At 37.6% G+C, this 20,590-nt stretch overlaps 1 protein-coding gene across 1 annotated transcript in view; it reads right to left on the minus strand.

Annotated features, from left to right (window-relative positions):
* gpp (DOT1 like histone lysine methyltransferase grappa) overlaps nucleotides 1-3,958 on the minus strand; it is a 126,277-nt gene extending 122,319 nt beyond the window's left edge. The window contains exons 1-2 of the mRNA XM_089232775.1: nucleotides 3,730-3,958; nucleotides 3,451-3,491 (exon numbers count right to left, since the gene is read on the minus strand). Coding sequence (XP_089088901.1) covers nucleotides 3,451-3,491; nucleotides 3,730-3,810 — 122 coding nt within the window. The 5' untranslated portion in view covers nucleotides 3,811-3,958. The remainder of the gene's footprint in view (nucleotides 1-3,450; nucleotides 3,492-3,729) is intronic.
* Nucleotides 3,959-20,590: the final 16,632 nt, after the last annotated feature.

Here is a 20,590-nt window from a genome sequence, read left to right on the forward strand (position 1 = left end):
ATAAATTACTGGGGAATGTTCTTATAGAAAGTAATAAGAATTATTCTGAAGTCATTAATAATAGTCCTTCAAGAGAATATTCTCGAATATTCTCTAGTATATAATTTATAATAGTAGTCCTTTGAGAGTCCTCAGCTCCTGTCTCTCTTCCCGTCAAGATGATGGGAATATTAAACTTTGTAGACCACAATATTAAAGTTTGAAAGCAAGAAAATTAAACCAACAGGGCTGAATGGCACAACTTTTAAAGAAATGTGAGTGATACAGAATTTAAGTGTATGTGCATTGAAGAAAACAACAGTTCTGTATCTTTTTAGAATGAAAGTGATTATATAAGAATAGCTTCCTTTATCAATCACCTTTGGTTTACTTTTTTGTTCTGAACCTATTTTTGAAAATTTATCTAATTTTAAAATAATTTTTTAAGATTTTAATCTAAAGGTTTCTAAAATCTTTATAACCAAACTTAAAACCTCTCATCATGAACGAGAATATTTTGAGAATATTCTTGAACTAAAGTTGTCATTTTTTGGGGGATGATTATACCAAAACTTGTTTTGTTGTAAATGTTTCAGGCAATGAAAATAGATTTATATTTTGCAATGTAAACAAAATTAATAAAAAAATTTAAATTATTTAAAAGAAAAATGAATATTCTCGATTATTCTGCAATTTTTACATCCTGGAGAATATTCTCACTTCACATCTCTATATTCTAAGCATCTCAATGCATTGCAAATTTCTTTGCTTGGAATACATTGCACAGGATCTATAGATACCATAGGGAGCATTTAAAAGCTTCAATGCTTCATTTCTATGGATCAATCAAGTTTTCTCATGTGGCTCAAAAGAAGATTAAAATATAGTAGCCTATATTTGTATATTTTTAATGTAGCCAATATTTTTTTATAGCTTGCAGTAGGCCTATTTATTATCTAAACAAAACCTATACAAAAAATGACTTGATGAAGACTAATCAACGAATTCATAGAAAAAGGACAACTACTACTAACTTGATATAAAAACAGAATGGTTTTAATTGGTTGGATTATCCATCAATGAATTAACTGAAAAATCTGGCTGGCTGTAAAATTGAGAAATCAAGTTTGCCTCAAACCTCTGCTTGGAATAGTGATGAGGTGAGCATGGCTCCCACAAGGGGTGGGCTGACAAGGCTCCAGCCCTGGGACCTGGGACAATTTTCACAATTTTTTTGCTTTTTCACGCTATAAATTCATCATAAAGAGACCCGTGAAAGTCTGGTCGGGGGGGGGGGGCCCGCAAAACATCTCAGCCTAGGGGCACCACTCTAGAATGTGGGGGCCATGGAGGTGAGAATATTCTTTTGGATGTAAAAATTGGAGAATAATTGAGAATATATTCATTTTTCTTTTAAATAATTTAAATTTTTTTACTAATTTTGTTTATATTGCGAAATATAAATCTGTTTTCATTGCCTGAAACATACACAACAAAACAAATTTTAATATAATCTCCCCCACTGGCAACTTTTACTTCGTGAATATTCTCAGAACATTCTGCAGGTCATGATGAGACATAGGCGTTCCCCCCCCCCCCCCACCTGCGTACGCCAATGTGATGATGAGAGGTTTCATAATTTTGGTTATGGAGATTTTAGAAACTTTTAGAGATTAAAACCTTAAAAAAATATTTTAAAATAAGATAAATTTTCAGAAATAAGTTCACAACACAAAAGAAATTAAATCAAAGTTGACTGATAAAAGAAGCTATTCTTATATAATCATCTTCATTCTAAGATAAAGAACTGTTGTTTTCTTCAATGCACATACACTTAAATTCTGTATCTCACATTTCTTTAAAAGTTGTGCAATTCAGCCCTGTTGGTTTAATTTTCTTGCTTTCAAACTTTAATATTGTGGTCTACAAACTTCAATATTCCCATCATGTTGACGGGAAGAGAGACGGGAACTGAGAATATTCTCTCAAAGGACTACTATTATAAATTACTAGAGAATATTCGAGAATATTCTCTGGAAGGACTATTATTAATAACTTCAGAATAATTCTTATTATTTTCTATAAGAACATTCCCCAGTAATTTATGAAAGTAGTCTTTCCAGAGAATATTCTCAAGGATATTATATGCAACTATATTATAAATAACAGGAGAATATTCTCTAGGATATTATATGTAACTATATTATAAATAACAGGAGAATATTCTCATCAAGAACTTATAAGAATATTCTGAAGTTATTTATAATAGTAGTCTTACCAGAGAATATTCGAGAATATGTCATAATCCTTGATGAGAATATTCTTGAGAATATTCATTACTCTGGAAGATTATTCTCGAGAATTTTACATCTCTAGCTTGGAATACAAAGTTTTATAGATGTCATAGAAAGCATTTAAGCTTACACAGGTCTGTCCAGCCAAAATTTAAAATTTGGGTCAGTTTTCCAGACCCTTCAAAAAATGCAAATTAATGAAACCATAAATTTGACATTTCATTTCTTTTGCGATAAATTAACTAGATTATTTCACTTCCCACAAAAATAAGGAAAAATTTCACATAAACAGACCCCCTGGCTTTTCAGGCTTTATGCTATAGACCTACCATCTTACTGAACACTGTAGATCAGTAGTTCTCAACCTTTGGAAGACTGTGAGCCGGTTGATTTCTTTTATGTAAATAAGGCCCGGTAATATACATGCCTAATGGGGTATAAATGGGTAAAAATGAATCAGTGCGCTATTCACGGCCCAGCAGTTGAGAAACACTGCTGTAGATCAAGTTTTTCATGTACCTCAAAACAGGGCATGACAAATCCATTGTGCAATGTCACCTGGGCAACTAATTTAGAATCAAGCAAGATTTATAAATATAGTTTGTTCCAAGCCTCTCAATGCATTCCAAACCTCTGCTTGGGAAATGAAGTGCAAGATCTATAGATCTCAATGGGGAACATTTAAGTTCGTGAAAAGCTCTACTATCTTACTAAATAAACACTGTGGATCAGTTGAGTTTTTTAATGCATCTCAAAATAAGATTATAACGTAGAGACCTATATATTTATAATGCAGTCATCTTTTCTATACCTTGCAGTATTACTCATCTAAACAAAGTCTGTGCTTTGTGGACAAATAAAGATTGATCACAGAAAGACAAATGTGTTGATATAAACACAGAATAGTTTTAATTGGACCCATTATCAATCAATCAACTGATCAATCATGTGGGCTATGTAGTTTTTAATGTATATTTCTAAAAAATTCACAGGACCAATAATAAGGAAAAAAATCTGTAAGGAAAAAAATCTGTGTTTTACGTGATTGACATGTAGACCCAATGCCTCTATTACTGAAGAAATAAAAAAAAAAGATCTAATTATATAATCACTTATATGATCATAATGAACTTAATATGAAATACATAATTATTTTATGATAACGAACTGTACTCACCGAATGGTTTCCACTATTTCAATCGCACCATCATGCTTGTCCTATAAGTTGATGAAAAAAAAGATCGAAAGCTATATTTAACAATATACGAAAAGATCAGTTTGTATGCATTAGAAATGATCTCCGTGTGAAACGAAGTAATCAATCTATAGGAAAGAAAATAATCTTTAAAATTAACTTTTAGATCATCACAGTGGAAGTTTAAGTGTTGAAGAAAACGAGATTAAATGTTCATATTGAGTGTATAAAGCAAATTTTTTGCAGCAAACAATAAATTACCGATGCTGTTAAGGGCCACTGGTAAATGGCAGGCTCTCCCCCACATGGACTGTGCAACCTCAGATCCAAAGCCATAGCCATCTTTACTTAATCCTCCATGCTACAGAAATCCTTACATTTAGATAAATGTAAGTTTTCTCTCATTCTCACATCCTTTCAACAGGCGTCTTCAATTCAATAACAATCTGCCGCCGCCATTCCACCGCCTCAAACAGAAACAGTCGCAACTGCGCCTGCGCAACACACTAACAATAATAAATAAATAAAAAGATTGATAATAAAAGCTCAAAAACTTTTTCGCATGCAGCAGTATACAACAAAGAGGGGAAAAACCTTGACGCACATGCGCAATCGAACGGATGACAGTGTGTTGCCAACATCTAGGGTTCCGATCACAGAAAAAGACCGAATTATGAAGCTGAAGTAAGAGAAAAATGTCATCTCATAAATCTCTTCGAAGAATGTCTCTTCTTCGAAGATCTCCAGTGTTTCTTTACCCACATCATGGCTAGTCCCGTCTTAACGAATGAGCCCGGGGGCCTCAAGTATAGAGGGGCCTCGTGAAAATGAGATCTGGTTAAATTTTTCGAAAGTAAACATGTATCGCCAGGTAGGGTGCCTCAGAAAAGTCACTTTCTCCTGGGGGCCCGATGTTGTCAAGACAGTCATGAGCATCACCCCTACATCAGGAACCCTAGACCAGGATTTTCGGCTGGTCCCCAAGCCAGAAATTTCACGGGCCTCTCTGTAGTGAATTTATAGCATGAAAAAACCAAAAATGATGATAATTGTCTCATCGGTGGGAGCTTCACCCTTGTGGGGGCCATGACCCACATGCAGGGTTACCAGACGTCCTCCTTTAGGAAGAGATGTCATTTCAAGCGCCCTTCTATGTTTCGGAAAATTCGCCCCTTTGTCCTCCTTTTCAAGTTTTTCCTGGTGAAAATTTTTTCTCACTCTGAAATATATATCTCTTCATTAACATAGAGGTTTTTACCATTTTACACGCTTCGCCGTCAACTGATCGCCGTTCCAAATTCCCAGAATACAAGAACCCAAGTTACCTCCAAGCAGGGCAGATGGATACTATTCCATGGTCCAGCTTACCATGGCCCCCATCCTAGAGCAGGGCCCCATAGGCTAGGATCTTTGGCGGGCCCTAATCCAGATTTTTCATGGGCCCTTCTATAGTGAATCAATACGGCGAAAAAACAAAAAGCCCACCCTTATGGGCAGGGCCGTCTTAAGGCATGGGCACATCCGGGCACTGCCCGGGGTCCTCAAGATAAGAGGGGCCTTACAAAAATGAGATCTGGTTGAAATTTTCGAGAATTTGTCTGGTACGGCCTCAGAAATACCACTTGGCCCGGGGGCCTATGATGCTGTTAAGACGGGCCTGCTTGTCGGGGCCATGACCCACTTGTAGGATTACCATATGTCTTCCTTTAGGAAGAGATGTCATTTCAAGCGTCCTCCTACGTTTCGGAAAATTCTCCCTTTTGTCCTCCTTTTCAAGTTTCCAGGACTTTTTTTTTTTTTCTGGGGGAAATTTTTTCTCACTTTGAAACATATTTTCATTAATATAGAGTTTTTTACCCATTTACACGCTTCGACAGATCGCCGTTCCAAATTCCCAGAATACAAGAACCGAAGTTACCTCCAAGCAGGGCAGATGCTATTCTATGGCCCAGCTTATAAATAAATGTAATAAATGTCAATAAATGTAATAAATGTAACGAAAGACAAGGTTTTTAGCCAAAGAAAACCTCGCCACACACACACAATGCCCAGGAAAAATTCGCAAAGCAATAAAACTGACCATGTGGTGTGAACAATTCATTATAACCGAAGGGAGATGGATCAGAATTTGTGTTCTATTTTTACTCTTTTTTAGCGGTTCTGTTTGATTTGAGAAAAAATATTATGATAACCGGTTTTTTCTTTTGGTTTGTAGTGATGCCATCTATTGTGAAAATTGGGAAAATGATAGAAATCTATTGGGAAAAAAATGATGGAAAAATCTATTGGAAAAAAAATGATGGAAAAATCTATTGGAAAAATGATGCTAACAAGAGTGAGCGCGCAGGGATCCTCCTTGCACGGTTTTCGATTCTGGTAACCCTAACCACAGGCACTATAGTGATGGTCAGTTGAAGTTGGTTTTCTGTGGTTCCCAACTTCGAGGTGCGATTGCGAGCCGATTGCCCCGTTAAAAAAGTCTAGCCACACTGAGATCATCAGGCCTACACCGGTATAAATATTCAATCATTGCACTCACAATCTGAAATATAGATGACAACGCTGAAAAACCCGACACTACACTAGATCAATATCACAATAGATATATAGTGATCTCTAGTGTGGTGTTGACTAGATACGCGCTCAGACTGTTAGGTACACACACTTTGTTCCAGACTTTCCCACGAAGCTAGGCTGGAAGAGATGTCGGCAACGGGATAAGTCCGGTGGCAGAGTTCTGGCGTCCCTTCACTCACTCAATGTTTCTTTACCTTTTTGCGTCCATGGCATTGCCGTCTTAACGCATGGGCTCACCAGAGCACTGCCCGGGGTCTCAAGCGCATAAGGGGTTCATGAAAATGAGACCAAGTGGGTAGGCACATTTCCGTAACTAGGCAGGTGCAACGGGTGCACCCGCACAGGGCTAATTTGAAGGGGGCCCATAATGGCCCGTTTAGACCCATTCTAGGGACAAGAATTGCCTAGAAGGGGCCTAAATGCAAATTGTTGCACAGGGCACAGAAATGGCTAGTTATGGCACTGGGTAGGCAAAAAACATTTCTAACCAGGTAGAGGGTTCAGAAAAATCACTTCGCCCAGGGACCCATGATGCTCTTAAGGCGGCCCTGATCCATGTCCCCTTTTCTTCTCGTGCCCCCATCTTATTCTGGGTCAGTGGCACCGGAGCCGGGTATGCTGTGGGTGATGGAGAACCCACGGAAATTTGTGGAATAGGTCCGACTCCTCCAGAATTGATTCAGAAATCAAAATTTACAACATGAAACTCAAGACGAGCACCCACAGTTTCCAAACACTTCCGACGATCCAGTTCAGGGTTCCCTCAACCTCATCTAGGAGCAAGATCATTTCTAGTTGCTTTATTCAGTTCATTTATAGTACGTAAACAAAATTTTATAAATAAGGCTTAACCCCTTAACGATCGCATAATTTTTAAGAAAACAGTAATAAAAGTGGCTATTTTTTTTATTCAAGAAAATTGTATAAAATAAGTGTGTATAAACAATATATGTATTAATTTTTAATTTTTGGAATTTTTTTTATCTTGAAATCAAGAAAATTTTAATTTTCAGGAAAAACCAACAATCAGGGTTATTGTGACTGAATGTTGATTTTCCAGTAAGTAGGAATAAATAAAAAATATGTGTTTTAAACATTAAAAGAAAATTTTATGAAGCTTACACATAACACAAATAAATATCAATAATTTTTGCTTGTATGATAAATTTCAGAGCATGAGATGCAAAGTCCAACGTCACAATCTGAACAGTATAGTACCGAGTTTCCTTCCTACATCTCTTATTGTTTGCATCTCTTCTCGAACAACAAACTTTGCATTCTCTTGATGGTTGCCTTTTCTTATAAGATGGAGGTATTTTTCTAAGAAAATGCCTTTCAATCAAACGGTTAGGGTTATCCTCCAAGCTTGGCCGGAGTCTTTTTGGAATGGTGTCTGATGACCGCGCGCGATACGTTTTAATAAGTTCATCTACTAAAGGCGCACACGAAACATATTAAATGGGATTTTTTCCCCACCTTGTTTTTTGTAAATAAGATAGGAATTCAAAATAGTTTGATCTAACAGATGAAAAAATATTTTCTTAATATTTTCTTATAGTATTTCTTTTTGTTATAATCTGTTACAACTGTAGGTTTTTCACAACTTTGCTATGGCACTGTACATCTACCATGCCATTTGTATGGACAGTAAATAACATTATAAATAGTCTGGCATGTAAAATAAGAAATAAAAAATTTTCCGGGTATAAGAAATGGATTGTTTTTAAATCTTTTCAGTGCGTTACTTTGAATACTCCAGCCCGGAAATATCACGGGCACGAGAAATACAGGGCGAAACTTCAGCCCGTCATTTTGACGGGCGTGAGAGGGAAGGGGTTAAACTAGAGTTCAGTGATGGTTCTCTTGTGAGTGTTCCATTCTTTGCAGCAGGGCTACAACTAGGGGGGAGCAGGCGGGTCTGGTTCCTCGAGCGTTGGACCAGAGGGAGAACCGAGAATTCAATCTCTTTAACTGCTCCTTCTACATTACTCAGACGCTGAAATGCATGCTTGCTCCGGCCGACAAAGTATCCAGTTGCGGCCCTACTATGCAGTCTCAACATCATTGGCCTTAAACAAAGTGATATCCCCCCACAATTTTCTGAAAACACATTAGCTGGTAGTAACAGCTAATGAGTTGTATATTCACATATACCCAAACTCAAAAATCATAGCACCAGATTATGCCATTATATAGGTCCCCTATGATCATAACCACCACCCCCCCCCCACATCAGGAAGCATAGGCGGCTTTAGGGAGAAGGCGAGGGGGTAATCGCCCTCTACATTCCGCCTATGTCCCCTATGTCCCCGCCTATGTTATAAGAGAAAGACATGTCAGTGTTCCCTTTTGTAACTAAATGCGAACTAAAAATGAACTGTGGATAGTTTAATTAAATCTAAGAACGGTGTGTGGCTCGGCACGTGCATTTGAACAATTATAGTGCTATACATATATAATCTCAGTATACGTAAAATAATCTCATTCAATTGCTACTGAGTCTTAAAATTAACGAAAGTCATTTTAGAATATCAGAAATCAACATATCACCTGTACCATTCCCTGAAGACCCTAGGATAGATATCATCTAGTCCTGGTGCTTTGCTCGCACATATATTTTTTAGAAGATTTAGGACTGCCACATCTTCCACTTGAATATTGTTGAGGATTTTATTACTCCGTGCAACACCCGTACATTGAATATCGTATTCTCTATTAAAAACCGATACGAAAAAGTCATTGAAAGGTATGTGTAGTGCTTTCAATGACTTTTTCGCGTCGGTTTTTAATAGAGAATACGATATTCAATATACGGGTGTTGCACGGAGCAATAAAATCCTCAACAATATTCAAGTGGAAGATGTGGTCCTAAATCTTCTAAAAAATGTATGTGCGAGCAAAGCAGCAGGACCAGATGATATCTATCCTAGGGTCCTCAGGGAATGTGCTAATGAATTTGGGGCCAGTCGCGCAGATTTACAGGAGTAGTGTTGCTGGTATCGTCCCAAGGGATTGGAAACTTGCTAATGGTGTTCCGATATTTAAAAAGGGTAGTAGAGAGGCTGTATCCAATTATATCGTCCAGTGAGTTTGACGAGCTCCCTCTCGAAAATTTTGGAAATTATCATCAAAAAGCAGTTTGTGCAGTGGATAGACGAGAATAATGTAGCGTCGGAATAATCAGCATGGGTTCAGGAAGGAGAAGTCATGTATAACTAACCTCCTTTGCTTCTATGATTACGTGACTAAGGCTTTGGGTAAGAGCAAAAATGTAGGTGTTGTTTACCTTGATTTTCAGAAGGCATTTGATCGGGTTCAACATGGTAAACTCTTGAAGCGTTTACACGAGACTAGGATTGGGGACAACTTGCTGAATTGGATAGAATCGTGGATGAGAGATAGATCATAACGGGTTATAGTGAACGGGAAATTCTCTGATTGGACAGGCATCACTAGTAGAGTTCCTCAAGGAAGTGTCCTGGGCCCCATACTTTTTTCACTTTTTATCGATAAACTCGATCAGGGTATCGAAGAGATTGTTAGCAAATTCGCAGATGACGGGAAGCTAATACGGGTAGTTGGGAATCAAAGCGATAGGAAGTTGCTGCAGACCAACTTAAACAGGATTTCAGCATGGGCAAATGAATGGAGCATGACGTTCAGCGTTGAAAAGTGCATGGTCACTCATTTTGGTTCGAACAACCCACGGTTCTCTTACTAGTTGAATGGCGTCACGGTCCCGGATGCAACTAGGGTCACCGATTTGGGAATTCTCATTGACGAGCGGCTTAGGTTTTCTGAACATTATTAAGCGAAGAGAATGCTTGGTTTCATTTTTAAAAAGGTGTCTTCGCGTTCAAGTCATTCTTCCGGTTTTCCGAGGCTCTGTTCGCCCTGGACTGAAATATGCTGTAAGGTTCGGAGACCATACCTACAGAGGGACATAGACTTGGTTGAAGGGGTGCAGAGAAGAGCTACGCGTGTCCTCGTTGGCACATGCGGCTTTAGTTATAAAGAGAGACTTCTTTTTTTTTTTTCAAATTTGAAATTTATTACACAAACATTTACAGCATATCACGAACAGCACACACAAAAACAAATTACACATACAATACAGACGCAATACACAAAAACACACATATTACCATTTATGTATTAGCCCAAGGGATTACATAATCCGTCCAGGGCATAGTGATACTATAATATATGTTAGGTTTGACAACAGACTAATGATGTGTATATATATTATTCAAGATATAATATATTATTCACAGTCCTCATAACATTCCTAAAGAGAAAAAAATTCATGCACATAAATTATTATTCAATTGCGTTGATTTCTTTTATTGGTAGTTTTTTAAATTTGTGTAGTGATTTTTCTGATTTTATTTCGTCATTCAATCTATGACATTCCTTATGTGCTATGTATATGAATTGTTTTTGTATCATGGTTTTGTTTGGTTTAAGTATGGCGTATTGAATTCTGTGTCGTCTTGTTTGTCTCTGTTGGCATTTAATTTCGAACCAATCGGGATTTTTCTGAATAAAAAATAATATTTTGTAAAGATAGCGTTTATTGATGTTAAATCTATAAAAAAATCATTGTGACAGTCTTGGATTGTGTTTATTTTTTCACATATATTATTCACAACTTTTCTCAGAGTGTTTCTTAATATATTTATATTTGAGTCATAATCACCGCCCCATACCGATACACTATATTGTATGACTGGTAAAATCATAAAAGTGATGTATTTTAGTTTATTACTTATTATCACCGCTTGAGACTTCCATTTAAGGTTTTTATTGTGAAAACGATTCCTACATAGTTTATTTCATCGGATTCATTTATTTCGGTGCAGCGACAATTATTACGTGAGCAATGTCCTACATGATATTGCATTGTTATTGGTTCTATGTTTTTCTGTTATTATATAATTGGAAATGCATAAACTCAGTTTTATTTAGATTAAGAGCCAATTTGTTGTATTTTAGCCATTGTGAAATTATTGTCATATCATTTTCAGCTTTATATTAGAGATTTAGGTTATCATTATCCGAAATGACTAGCAGTGTGTCATCTGCATAACTTATAATATTTCCATTCATTTGTAAGTGTTGTATATCATTTACATAAATCAAAAAGAGTATCGCTCCGAATGCCGATCCCTGTGAGACACCGCTTACTATTTCCTTAAAAGATCCTGTTTCATTCTTAATTTTAATTGCCTGTTTTCTGTTCGTTAAGTAGCTTTTAAACTAGTCGTGTATTTTTCCTCTTATACCAGCCTTATAAATTTTGTCCAGAAGTATTTTATGGTCCACGCTGTCAAATGCTTTACGTAAATCCAAAAAAATAGCGAGGGTTTTTTATTGTTGTTGACATTCTCTTGTAAATGTATTCAGTGAGTTTTAGAACTGCCATTTCTGTGTTTTTATTTTCAAGAAATCCAAATTGGTTTTATGCAAAATAAGAGTTAGAATTAAGGAAATCTAAAATTTTCATTTTCATAACCCATTCTTACTGGGTGATAATTATTATAATTATTAATATTTCCAGTTTAGTGAATAGGTCTAACAATGGCCTATTTAAGTTTTTCAATATAAAAGTACCTTCAGTAATTGAAGTATTAATTATGTGTGATATATAAACCACAGATGGTGTTTACAAACAATTTTTAACATTCTAACACTAATGCCATCATATCCAATTGCTTTGTTATTATTTAATTTCATAATTATATATTTAACATATTTTTCTTCTATAGGAGTAAATACCAGTAAACCATAGAGTTAATTTGTTTACGAGACACTTATATTGGGCAATGATCATTATCAGTATTAGTCTCATTTGATTCACTTCTGGCTACATTGATAAAATAGTCATTCATTTTTTCCAGTACCGAGATCTTCATCAGTGGGTATCTTTATTATCTTCGTTTTTTGAATATGTTCACATTGGATGGACGCGCAGATCGAAGTGTTCAAAATTTTCAACGGTATGGATAGGATGGACCATGATTTATTGATTCGCCGTCAATCAACTGCTTTTACAAGAGGACACCAGTATCGTTTGGTAAGGGACAATTCTAGGTTATGGTGTCACAGAGAATTTTTCTCTAATAGGGTTGCTAACAAATGGAATAGCTTACCCCCGGAGGTAGTAAATTCTAACACAATGGACACGTTTGAAAAGAAATACATGTTGGGGTAAATCGAGAATATATCCATACTTAGAATAAGACAACCATAAATACATTTTATGGGCATTGTATAATATTTTATCATGTGTATATATTGTTTATAATTTTTGTTAATTGCATATTTAATTGGGTTGCTGTATTTTTGAAATATATGACATCCATATTTGCTATGGGCATCTTTTTCTCAGCCACCTCGTTGGGCATTTTGCCTGTTGTGGCCTTGCGAGTCGTCTATGCGAGCTTTTCGCATAGACGTCATGATCATCATTAGCATCTCTTTGAGGGACATGCACAGGATGACTCTATAGAGATCAATGTTAAAATTACCGATTTTACTGTAGAAACGCGGAAATTCAGTTGGTTTTCCGCCACATCAATAATTTTTAAAATGAATTGAATTCTTGATTTTCCATGTATTGGGTTCACTTAGAGATATGAAGCTCAGAGAATTGAATAACACAAAATAACTAGCCGGATCTAAGTAACTTTATAGGTGGATATCTATGCAATATATATAGTATTGATTCCACTGGGCGCGGTTGGCCCAGGTCGATGAGATACTCGCCTAATGTACCAAAGGATGTATAGAGCTGTCGCAAGTTCGATACCCGATTCATCCTTGTTAGAAACTTTCCTGACGCGGAGGTACAACAATAATGGCAACAACATAAACACAGAAAAAGATTACTACCGCAGAGAGTCCCACCCCGAGGGGCTAGCGCATCAACCTCTCGGTGATTATATAAAAAGGGCAAAATGTCGAACGCTGCCGTACGGAATCGGCAATAAATTGTAGGGGGCCGGTCGAATTAGCCCTCATGTGCAGAAAATGACCATGGCTCGACAAAAAATCAAATAAATGAAAATTACAAATTCATATAGTGTGAGATTTTAAAAAATTAGTAATGGCCAAAAAATTACATTGAAGAAATTTCGTAGCTTTAATTGGAGCATTTTTTGAAACAAAAACGGGCAGACCGATAACTTGCACCTCAAAGAAAAAAAAAATCGAAATATTTAGCGCTCATTTAAAATTAAATAAAAATCGATTCATTTCTACATTTCTTTGATCTACATTTGTTTCTTTCATGAGCCGCGCAGGAAGTCGCTATGTTGGTTACCTTGGTTACGGTTTGCAAGTCCCTCAAACCCTTCACTGAAAGAGGGAAGCATCTCATGATACAAAAAACCTCACTGAATGTTAGTTTGACCACTTTACGATCAAGAACATAATTGCGTCTAAACGCCAGTGAAATAAATTCAAACAAGTTCTCTCTGTTTTCTTTCCTCTCTCCTCATCATCGCGAAGCTTTGTTGCGATGCTATAACTTTTTTTCTGTTGGTTTATTGTATACCCTGATAGTGATTTTTTCAAACATATGATATGTATACCTTTCTTATGAGAGAGAGAGAGAGAGAGAACAGGTAGGGTGAAGGTGAAAAGAAGGAAATTCTTTGTACCAACATTCTCTTTTTTTTATCCACTTATCTGTTATACTTGTTTTACTCTTCCATTTGGTTTTTTTTTCTTCCTTTTCTCTTCTAAATTTTTTTCCTTTTCTTTTTTCTAACATGCAGTTATGACAAGATTACCATATTTATCACCGTGTCGTCAAATAGAGAGCATCCGAATTTTTTTCCAATCGCTGTAAGCGAAATGGTTAATTTGGAACATTTGTAATTAAATTTTAAAATCTAATTGTTTAGATGATTGAGCAAACAAACGCTTATATAATTTTTTCTAACGAAGACGTCATCTGTATATATACACACAGGGTGTCCTGTTAGCCTTTACAGGACACCTTGTCCGTCCTTTACCTCCTAAACCGTCCGTCGTAGAGGTATGATTCCAATTTAAAAAATGCTCAACAGGCGTTCAAAAATTACCCTGTCCCAGTTTTGAGAGTGAAAATACAATGTGTGGTGAAGCGGAAAAACCGTTTTACCCGCATTTAACGCTGTTTTTCCCCCAAATTTCCTCCGTTTTTCGAATTCGAATAACTCAGTGAATATTGCGCTTACAAACATGGAATTCTTTTTGTTGTTTGAGCACGGGGAACCGTATAAAAATTTAGATTTTTTTTATTTTGTTACACACTGTATTTTCACTCACAAAACTGGTACAGGGTAATTTCGAACGCCTGTTGAGCATTTTTTAAATTGGAATCATACCTCGATGACGGATGGGTGATGAGATAAAGGCCGTGCTACCACTTACAGGACACTCTGTATGGACACCCTTACTATATACATTTATAAGTCATTATAAATTATGCGTTAAAATTTACGGAAATCGTAATGGGGCAATTAAAATAAGTTATAAGTTATTTTATACTAAATCTACTTAATTGATGGATTACAAACTATTTTATTATATGTTCCATGCACTTACGCACACACACAATGAATTTCTATTAAAATTCTCCTGACTATTTCCCCAGTAATTTATAATCACAATTCATAACACAATCATTTCATGTTGGGATAAATCGAGAAGTTATCCATACTTTGATGAAGATAACCATACTTTTTACGGGCAGTGTAATTTGAGTATATTTTTCTTAGTTTTTTTTCATAAAAACTGCTTTTATTTTGGGGTGCCGTAGTTTATATGTACAGTATTTTGATATCCATATTTTTTATGGGCATTATTGTTATTATTGTCGTTGTTTTTTTTTTATTTTGTTTTTTCTTTCTCTACGACCTACCTCGTTGGGCGTTTTGTCTGTTGTGAATTTTCATTTGTAGATATGTAATAATTATATAATCAATAAAGTTTTGAAAATACCCTATAGATGTCAAATCAATTGGTTAATCACTACTCACCGAAAATGCTGATTGTTGGTTTAAATCATTGGTTTTTTATATCATCAAAGGCGTACAATAGGAATGCTTTCTGATACGAGTAATACCTCGAGCGTCGCTCGGACACAAAGAATTCGAAGAAATGCCGCTGAACTTCGAATGTGCTCGGCTTATATATTCCAGATGAAAATACGTGCTATCATGTGATTGGTCATCAACGGAAGGGGAAAAAAGTGTTTGAACATTTTGGAAGAAGAATGATGAATATCAGAAACCTGACATCACAGGCGCCAATATGAAGAAAATATTGAGGGGAGGAGGTGGGCTGAAAGTTTTGCTGGTCATCCCGTATATACGGGACTCAACCGCGTATGCAGGAAAGGGAAGGCGGATCGCATTGTTTTTTCAGAAATTATTGTGTGGGGGAGCTCAGCACCCTTACAAAATTTATTTCGTTGGGCTCAAAGCACCACAGCCCCTAGGATTCGGTGCCTATGCTTGACATTATAGAAAAGCTCGTAGACACAGTAACAATATTTATTTTCATAATCAGAGATTTGTTTTGACGACGGATAAATAAATAGCGCTCGCCTTAATTCCGTGATATTATGGATTTTTAATGCGATCTTCACGCTCATCTCACTACGTGTATAATAATAATGTGGTTCTAGTGTAACAACAAAAGTAGAAATGTACATTCAAGTATACACAATATAATCCAAAGCATTTACAGTGGATCCCGCTTATAACGTTTTTCAAGAAACCGTCACAAAAAACGGTGTAAGCGGGTTCGACTGTATTTCTTTTTAAAAAGTTTCAGTTTTATTGAATTTTAAGAGAATTTTTGGGGCTATTTGAGCCACTCCAATACGTTTTGGGGGGGGGGCCTGAGCTAGCACCTCCTAGAGATAGTGCTCCGTCACGAGCAGCCTCCGCACGCTGCTCGTGACGTCAGCAAGTAGTCCATCTTCCCTCAGAATATTCAGGGAAAACAATTCCTTGCTCGTGCCAGTATCATCGTTGTGCGGAAAAAGAAATGATCGGGCTCAGAATTGGCGATTTCTATGTCCCACATCCAATCACCATGCGGTATTTATGGGCCATCCAGGAAGATTCTGCCCCAAAATAAGAAACGAAATAGGATGGCTGTGGTTCAAAATGTGGCAAACTTGCTAGGTAGTCTTAATGACGTTACAGATGAACTTGGCAACTCGTGCGGAGGCTTTCTATCTCTAGGATGTACTGAGCTCCCCTCAATAGTTAATGAATATACTTACAATGTAATGCACAATCCCGCCTCCTGCTTACAGGCTTCAGTCCCGGCCGCTGTGGTGGTCGAGTGGTCGTAGTGACGGACTCGCGTCGTCAGGTCCACCACAGTGGTTGTCGGCTGAAATTCGTTTTCTGTGGTTCCCAACTTCAAGGCGCGAATACGAGCCGGTCTAGCCACAGAGAGCAACAGACCTACAAACAGTACAAATGTAATTCAATCATAACACGTCACTCACTTCACTTCTGAAATATAGATGGCGGCACTGAAAAATCAAACACAACACTATATACGCACTCAGACCGTTAGGTACACACATGCAGTTACACTTCCGGCACAACTCATTAAGTAGTAAATCACCCATAGATGGTGACAGACCTGAGTTGTGCTCAGTCTGAAAGAAAAAAGAAAGGCTTAAGTCCCGTATATACGGAATGGCTGGTGATTTCCCGCCCCCTCAATATTTTTTTATGTCGGCGCGTCTATTTTCATATATTTCATATATTGTTCTGGATAATTTTCCACACGACTTCGAGGTTGCAAAACAAGAAGCGGTTCGACGGACAAACACAGATTTATTTACAGAACAGCAATTTACACGTATTTACAAGCTAACCAGAGAGCTAACAACTTTCTCGCAAAGTTTAAACACGACTGACTAAATATCCTTGTGCCTCTCTGAGCCTGTCTAGCCTCTCTCAATCTGCCATCTTGCGAGCGCCACGGTATTTATAACCCGGATAGAAACTTCGAGAAAAAGAACATTCCACAAAATTCTATTTCACAGTTTCCTAGTCGGCGGCGCTACCGTATGGAGGGGCGGGACTTTCTAGATTTTTCTCTACACGCCCTGCCAGTTCTCCGCCAATCGCATATCTATCGCTGATACCGAAACCGGTATCATCGATATTTCTATCGAACAAATCGCGCCATCTATCGTCGAAAGTTCGTAACAATGTGTATATATATATATATATATATATATGTTACATTACTAATACTTTGTAATAATCAGGGCCCCAATGTTGGCGACATTTGCATTTTTTCAGGTATTAGGGCATTTTTTGACATTTTTAGGATATTTTTCTTTCGAAATTTTTTTCAAAAAAAAAATAGGCTGAAAATTTTTAAACAAAAAAAAGAGAAATGTACATCATTTTACTTGTATTTTCCTTTATAGATGACAAGCAAAGTTTAGAATCAATTTCAGGTAGATTTAGTATTTAATAAGAATTATAGCTGGCCACTCTTAACCAAACAATAAATGAAAGTGAATTCAAGAACTTCTGATCCTATATGGGATGTTCAGAGAGAGGAATTTTCGTAATATAAAAGTGTGTGTGCGTGTTTGTGTGTGAAGATGGTATAATACTTGCATGTAACTACAGAGGGAATTTTGAAATCTGCAAAATTTTTATATTGAATGATTTTGATCCGTAAGAATGATGCACATATACAGTAAGATTTCGTAAGCTTTATTTTCCCTTGGGAATATTGAAGAAGTGATGTCGTACATAAGATCAATCTTCAGCATGCTGGTTTCCACCATTCAGTCCTTGCAGAAAAGTATGGAGCGTATTGATGCCATCGACAAATCAGTGTGCTCAAGGGGGGAGGGGAGGGGGTAGACTGATTTGCTGTCATAAAATTTGAAAAATAATATAAAAAGTGGACTTTGCCTGTAGAAAATTTTTTGATGTCTTTAAAGGAACGTCTAAAAGTTTTGAAATTGATGGGAAATTATTAGTGTGAGTAGATCAGATCCCCCAGAATATCCCCAAGAACATTGACGTTGAGAGAAGTTGTTGAAGAGAATCATATTTTCAGAAATTTCTATATTGTCTCTAGATTTCATAACCCACTCATAAATTATGAATTGTTTATTTGAAAAATTCCATTGGAAATTTCTGATGCAATCTAATGTTGCGAATGAGAGTGGTTTTCACTATATACTATAGCCGCTGTGGTGGTCGAGTGGTCATCATAACGGATTCGCATCGCGGGGACCCGGGTACGATCAGAACCTCCTAGAGATAGAGGGTCTCCGCACTCTGCTGCTGACGTCAGTAAGTAGTCCATTTTCCCTCAGAATATTCAGGGGAAAAAATTCCCTGCTCGTGCCAGTATCATCGTTGTGAGAAAAAGAAATGATCAGGCTCAGAATTGGCGATTTCTATGCCCCACATCCAATCACTACGCGGTATTTGTGAGCCAACCAGGAACATTCTACGCCAAAATAAGAAGAAATGAAATGGGATGCTCTGTGTTTGAAAATGTGGCAAACTTGCTAGGTAGTCTGAATGACGTTTATGGCAAACAGTGCAGAGGCCTTCTATCTCTAGGAGGTGCTGGTTCGAGCCCCACCGTCGCCACAGTGGTGGTCGGGTGAAGTTGGTTTTCCGTGGTTCCCAACTACCAGGCGCAAATGCGAGCTCATCTCCACGTTAAAAAGTCTCGCCACAGAGAGCAACAGACCTACAAACAGTACAAGTATTCAGTCATTACACTTCACTTCTGAAATACAGATGGCAGCACTGAAAAATCAGACACAACACTAGATACGCACTCAGACTGTTAGGTACACACACTTACACTTCCGGCACAACTCAATAAGTGCCAGAATTTCCCATAGCGATAGACTTGAGTTGTGCTCAGCTTGAAAAAAAAAAAATACTATATATAAACTGAAGAGCCAAAAAAACTGGTACAGGCATGCGTATGCAAATAAAGAGATATGGAACCAATCAGAGTACGGCGCTGCGGTCGGCAACGCCTATATAACACAACAAATGTCTGGCATAATTGTTAGATCGGTTACTGCTGCTACAATGGCAGGTTATCGAGATTTAAGTGAGTTTGAACGTGGTGTTATAGTCGGCGCACGAGAGATGGGACATAGCATCTCCGAGGTAGCGATGAAATTTGGATTTTCACGTACGGCCATTTCACGAGTGTACCGTGAATATCGGGAATCCGGTAAAAAATTAAATCTACGACGTCGCTGCGGCCGGAAAAAGATCATGCAAGAATGGGACCAACGACGACTGACGAGAATCATTAAACGTGACAGACGTGCAACCCTTCCGCAAATTGCTGCAGATTTCAATGCTGGGCCATCAACAAGTGTCAGCGTGCGAACCATTCAACGAAACATCATCGATATGGGCTTTCGGAGCCGAAGGCCCACTCGTGTACCCTTGATGACTGCACGACACAAAGCTTTACGCCTCGCCTGGGCCCGACAACACCGACATTGGACTGTTGAGGACTGGAAACACGTTGCCTGGTCTGACTAGTCTCGGTTCCAATTGCTTCGAGCTGATGGACGTGTATGGAGACAACCTCATGAATCCATGGACTCTACATGTCAACAGGGGACTGTTAAAGCTGGTGGAGGCTCTGTGATGGTATGGGGTGTGTGCAGTTGGTGTGATATGGGACCCCTGATACGTCTAGATATGACTCTGACAAGTGACAGGTACGTAAGCATCCTGTCTGATCACCTGCACCCATTCATGTTCATTGTGCATTCCGACGGACTTGGACCATTTCAGCAGGACAATGTGACACCCCACACGTCCAGAATTGGTACAAAGTGGCTCCAGGAACACTCTTCTGACTTTAGACACTTCCGCTGGCCACCTAAATCCCCAGACATGAACATTATTGAAAATATCTGGGATGCCTTGCAACGTGCTGTTCAGAAGAGATCTGCACCCCCTCTTACTCCTACGGATTTATGGACAGCCCTGCAGGATTCATGGTGTCAATTACCTCCAGCACTACTTCGGACATTAGTCGAGTCCATGCCACGTCGTGTTGCGGCACTTCTGCGTGCTCGCGGGGGCCCTACACGATATTAGGCAGGTTTACCAGTTTTTTTTGGCTCTTCAGTGTATATAAGAATATTTTTTTTCTTTGACTTTCAGTCAATATAATGACTGGTTTAGTTTCTAAAAGAAATTTGTTTTGTTATTTTAATACATTTTTTGTCATCTAAGTTTTTCAAGACATTTTTTGCTAGTTTTTGGGCCATTTTTGTGGTCATTTTTCAGGATTTTTATGTCAACAACATTCGGACCTTGGTAATAATTATTAGCGCTCTTTTCTTCGATTTCAGAATTGGAAGGGACATTTTATATTTTTCATAAATTTTCCTACTTTATGAGTACAGTACACTATAGTAATACTATTTCTTTGCTCAACGTCAGCTGTAAAAGTTTCATCTACTAATTCTCTTCATATTGCTGTAATAGAGTCTATTTAT

This window comes from Pholcus phalangioides, unplaced genomic scaffold (assembly GCF_987345545.1).
Source record: "Pholcus phalangioides strain wild (caught in Gottingen) unplaced genomic scaffold, Ppha-v1.0 ptg000007l_1, whole genome shotgun sequence".
In the NCBI taxonomy this organism is placed as follows: Eukaryota; Metazoa; Arthropoda; class Arachnida; order Araneae; family Pholcidae; genus Pholcus; species Pholcus phalangioides.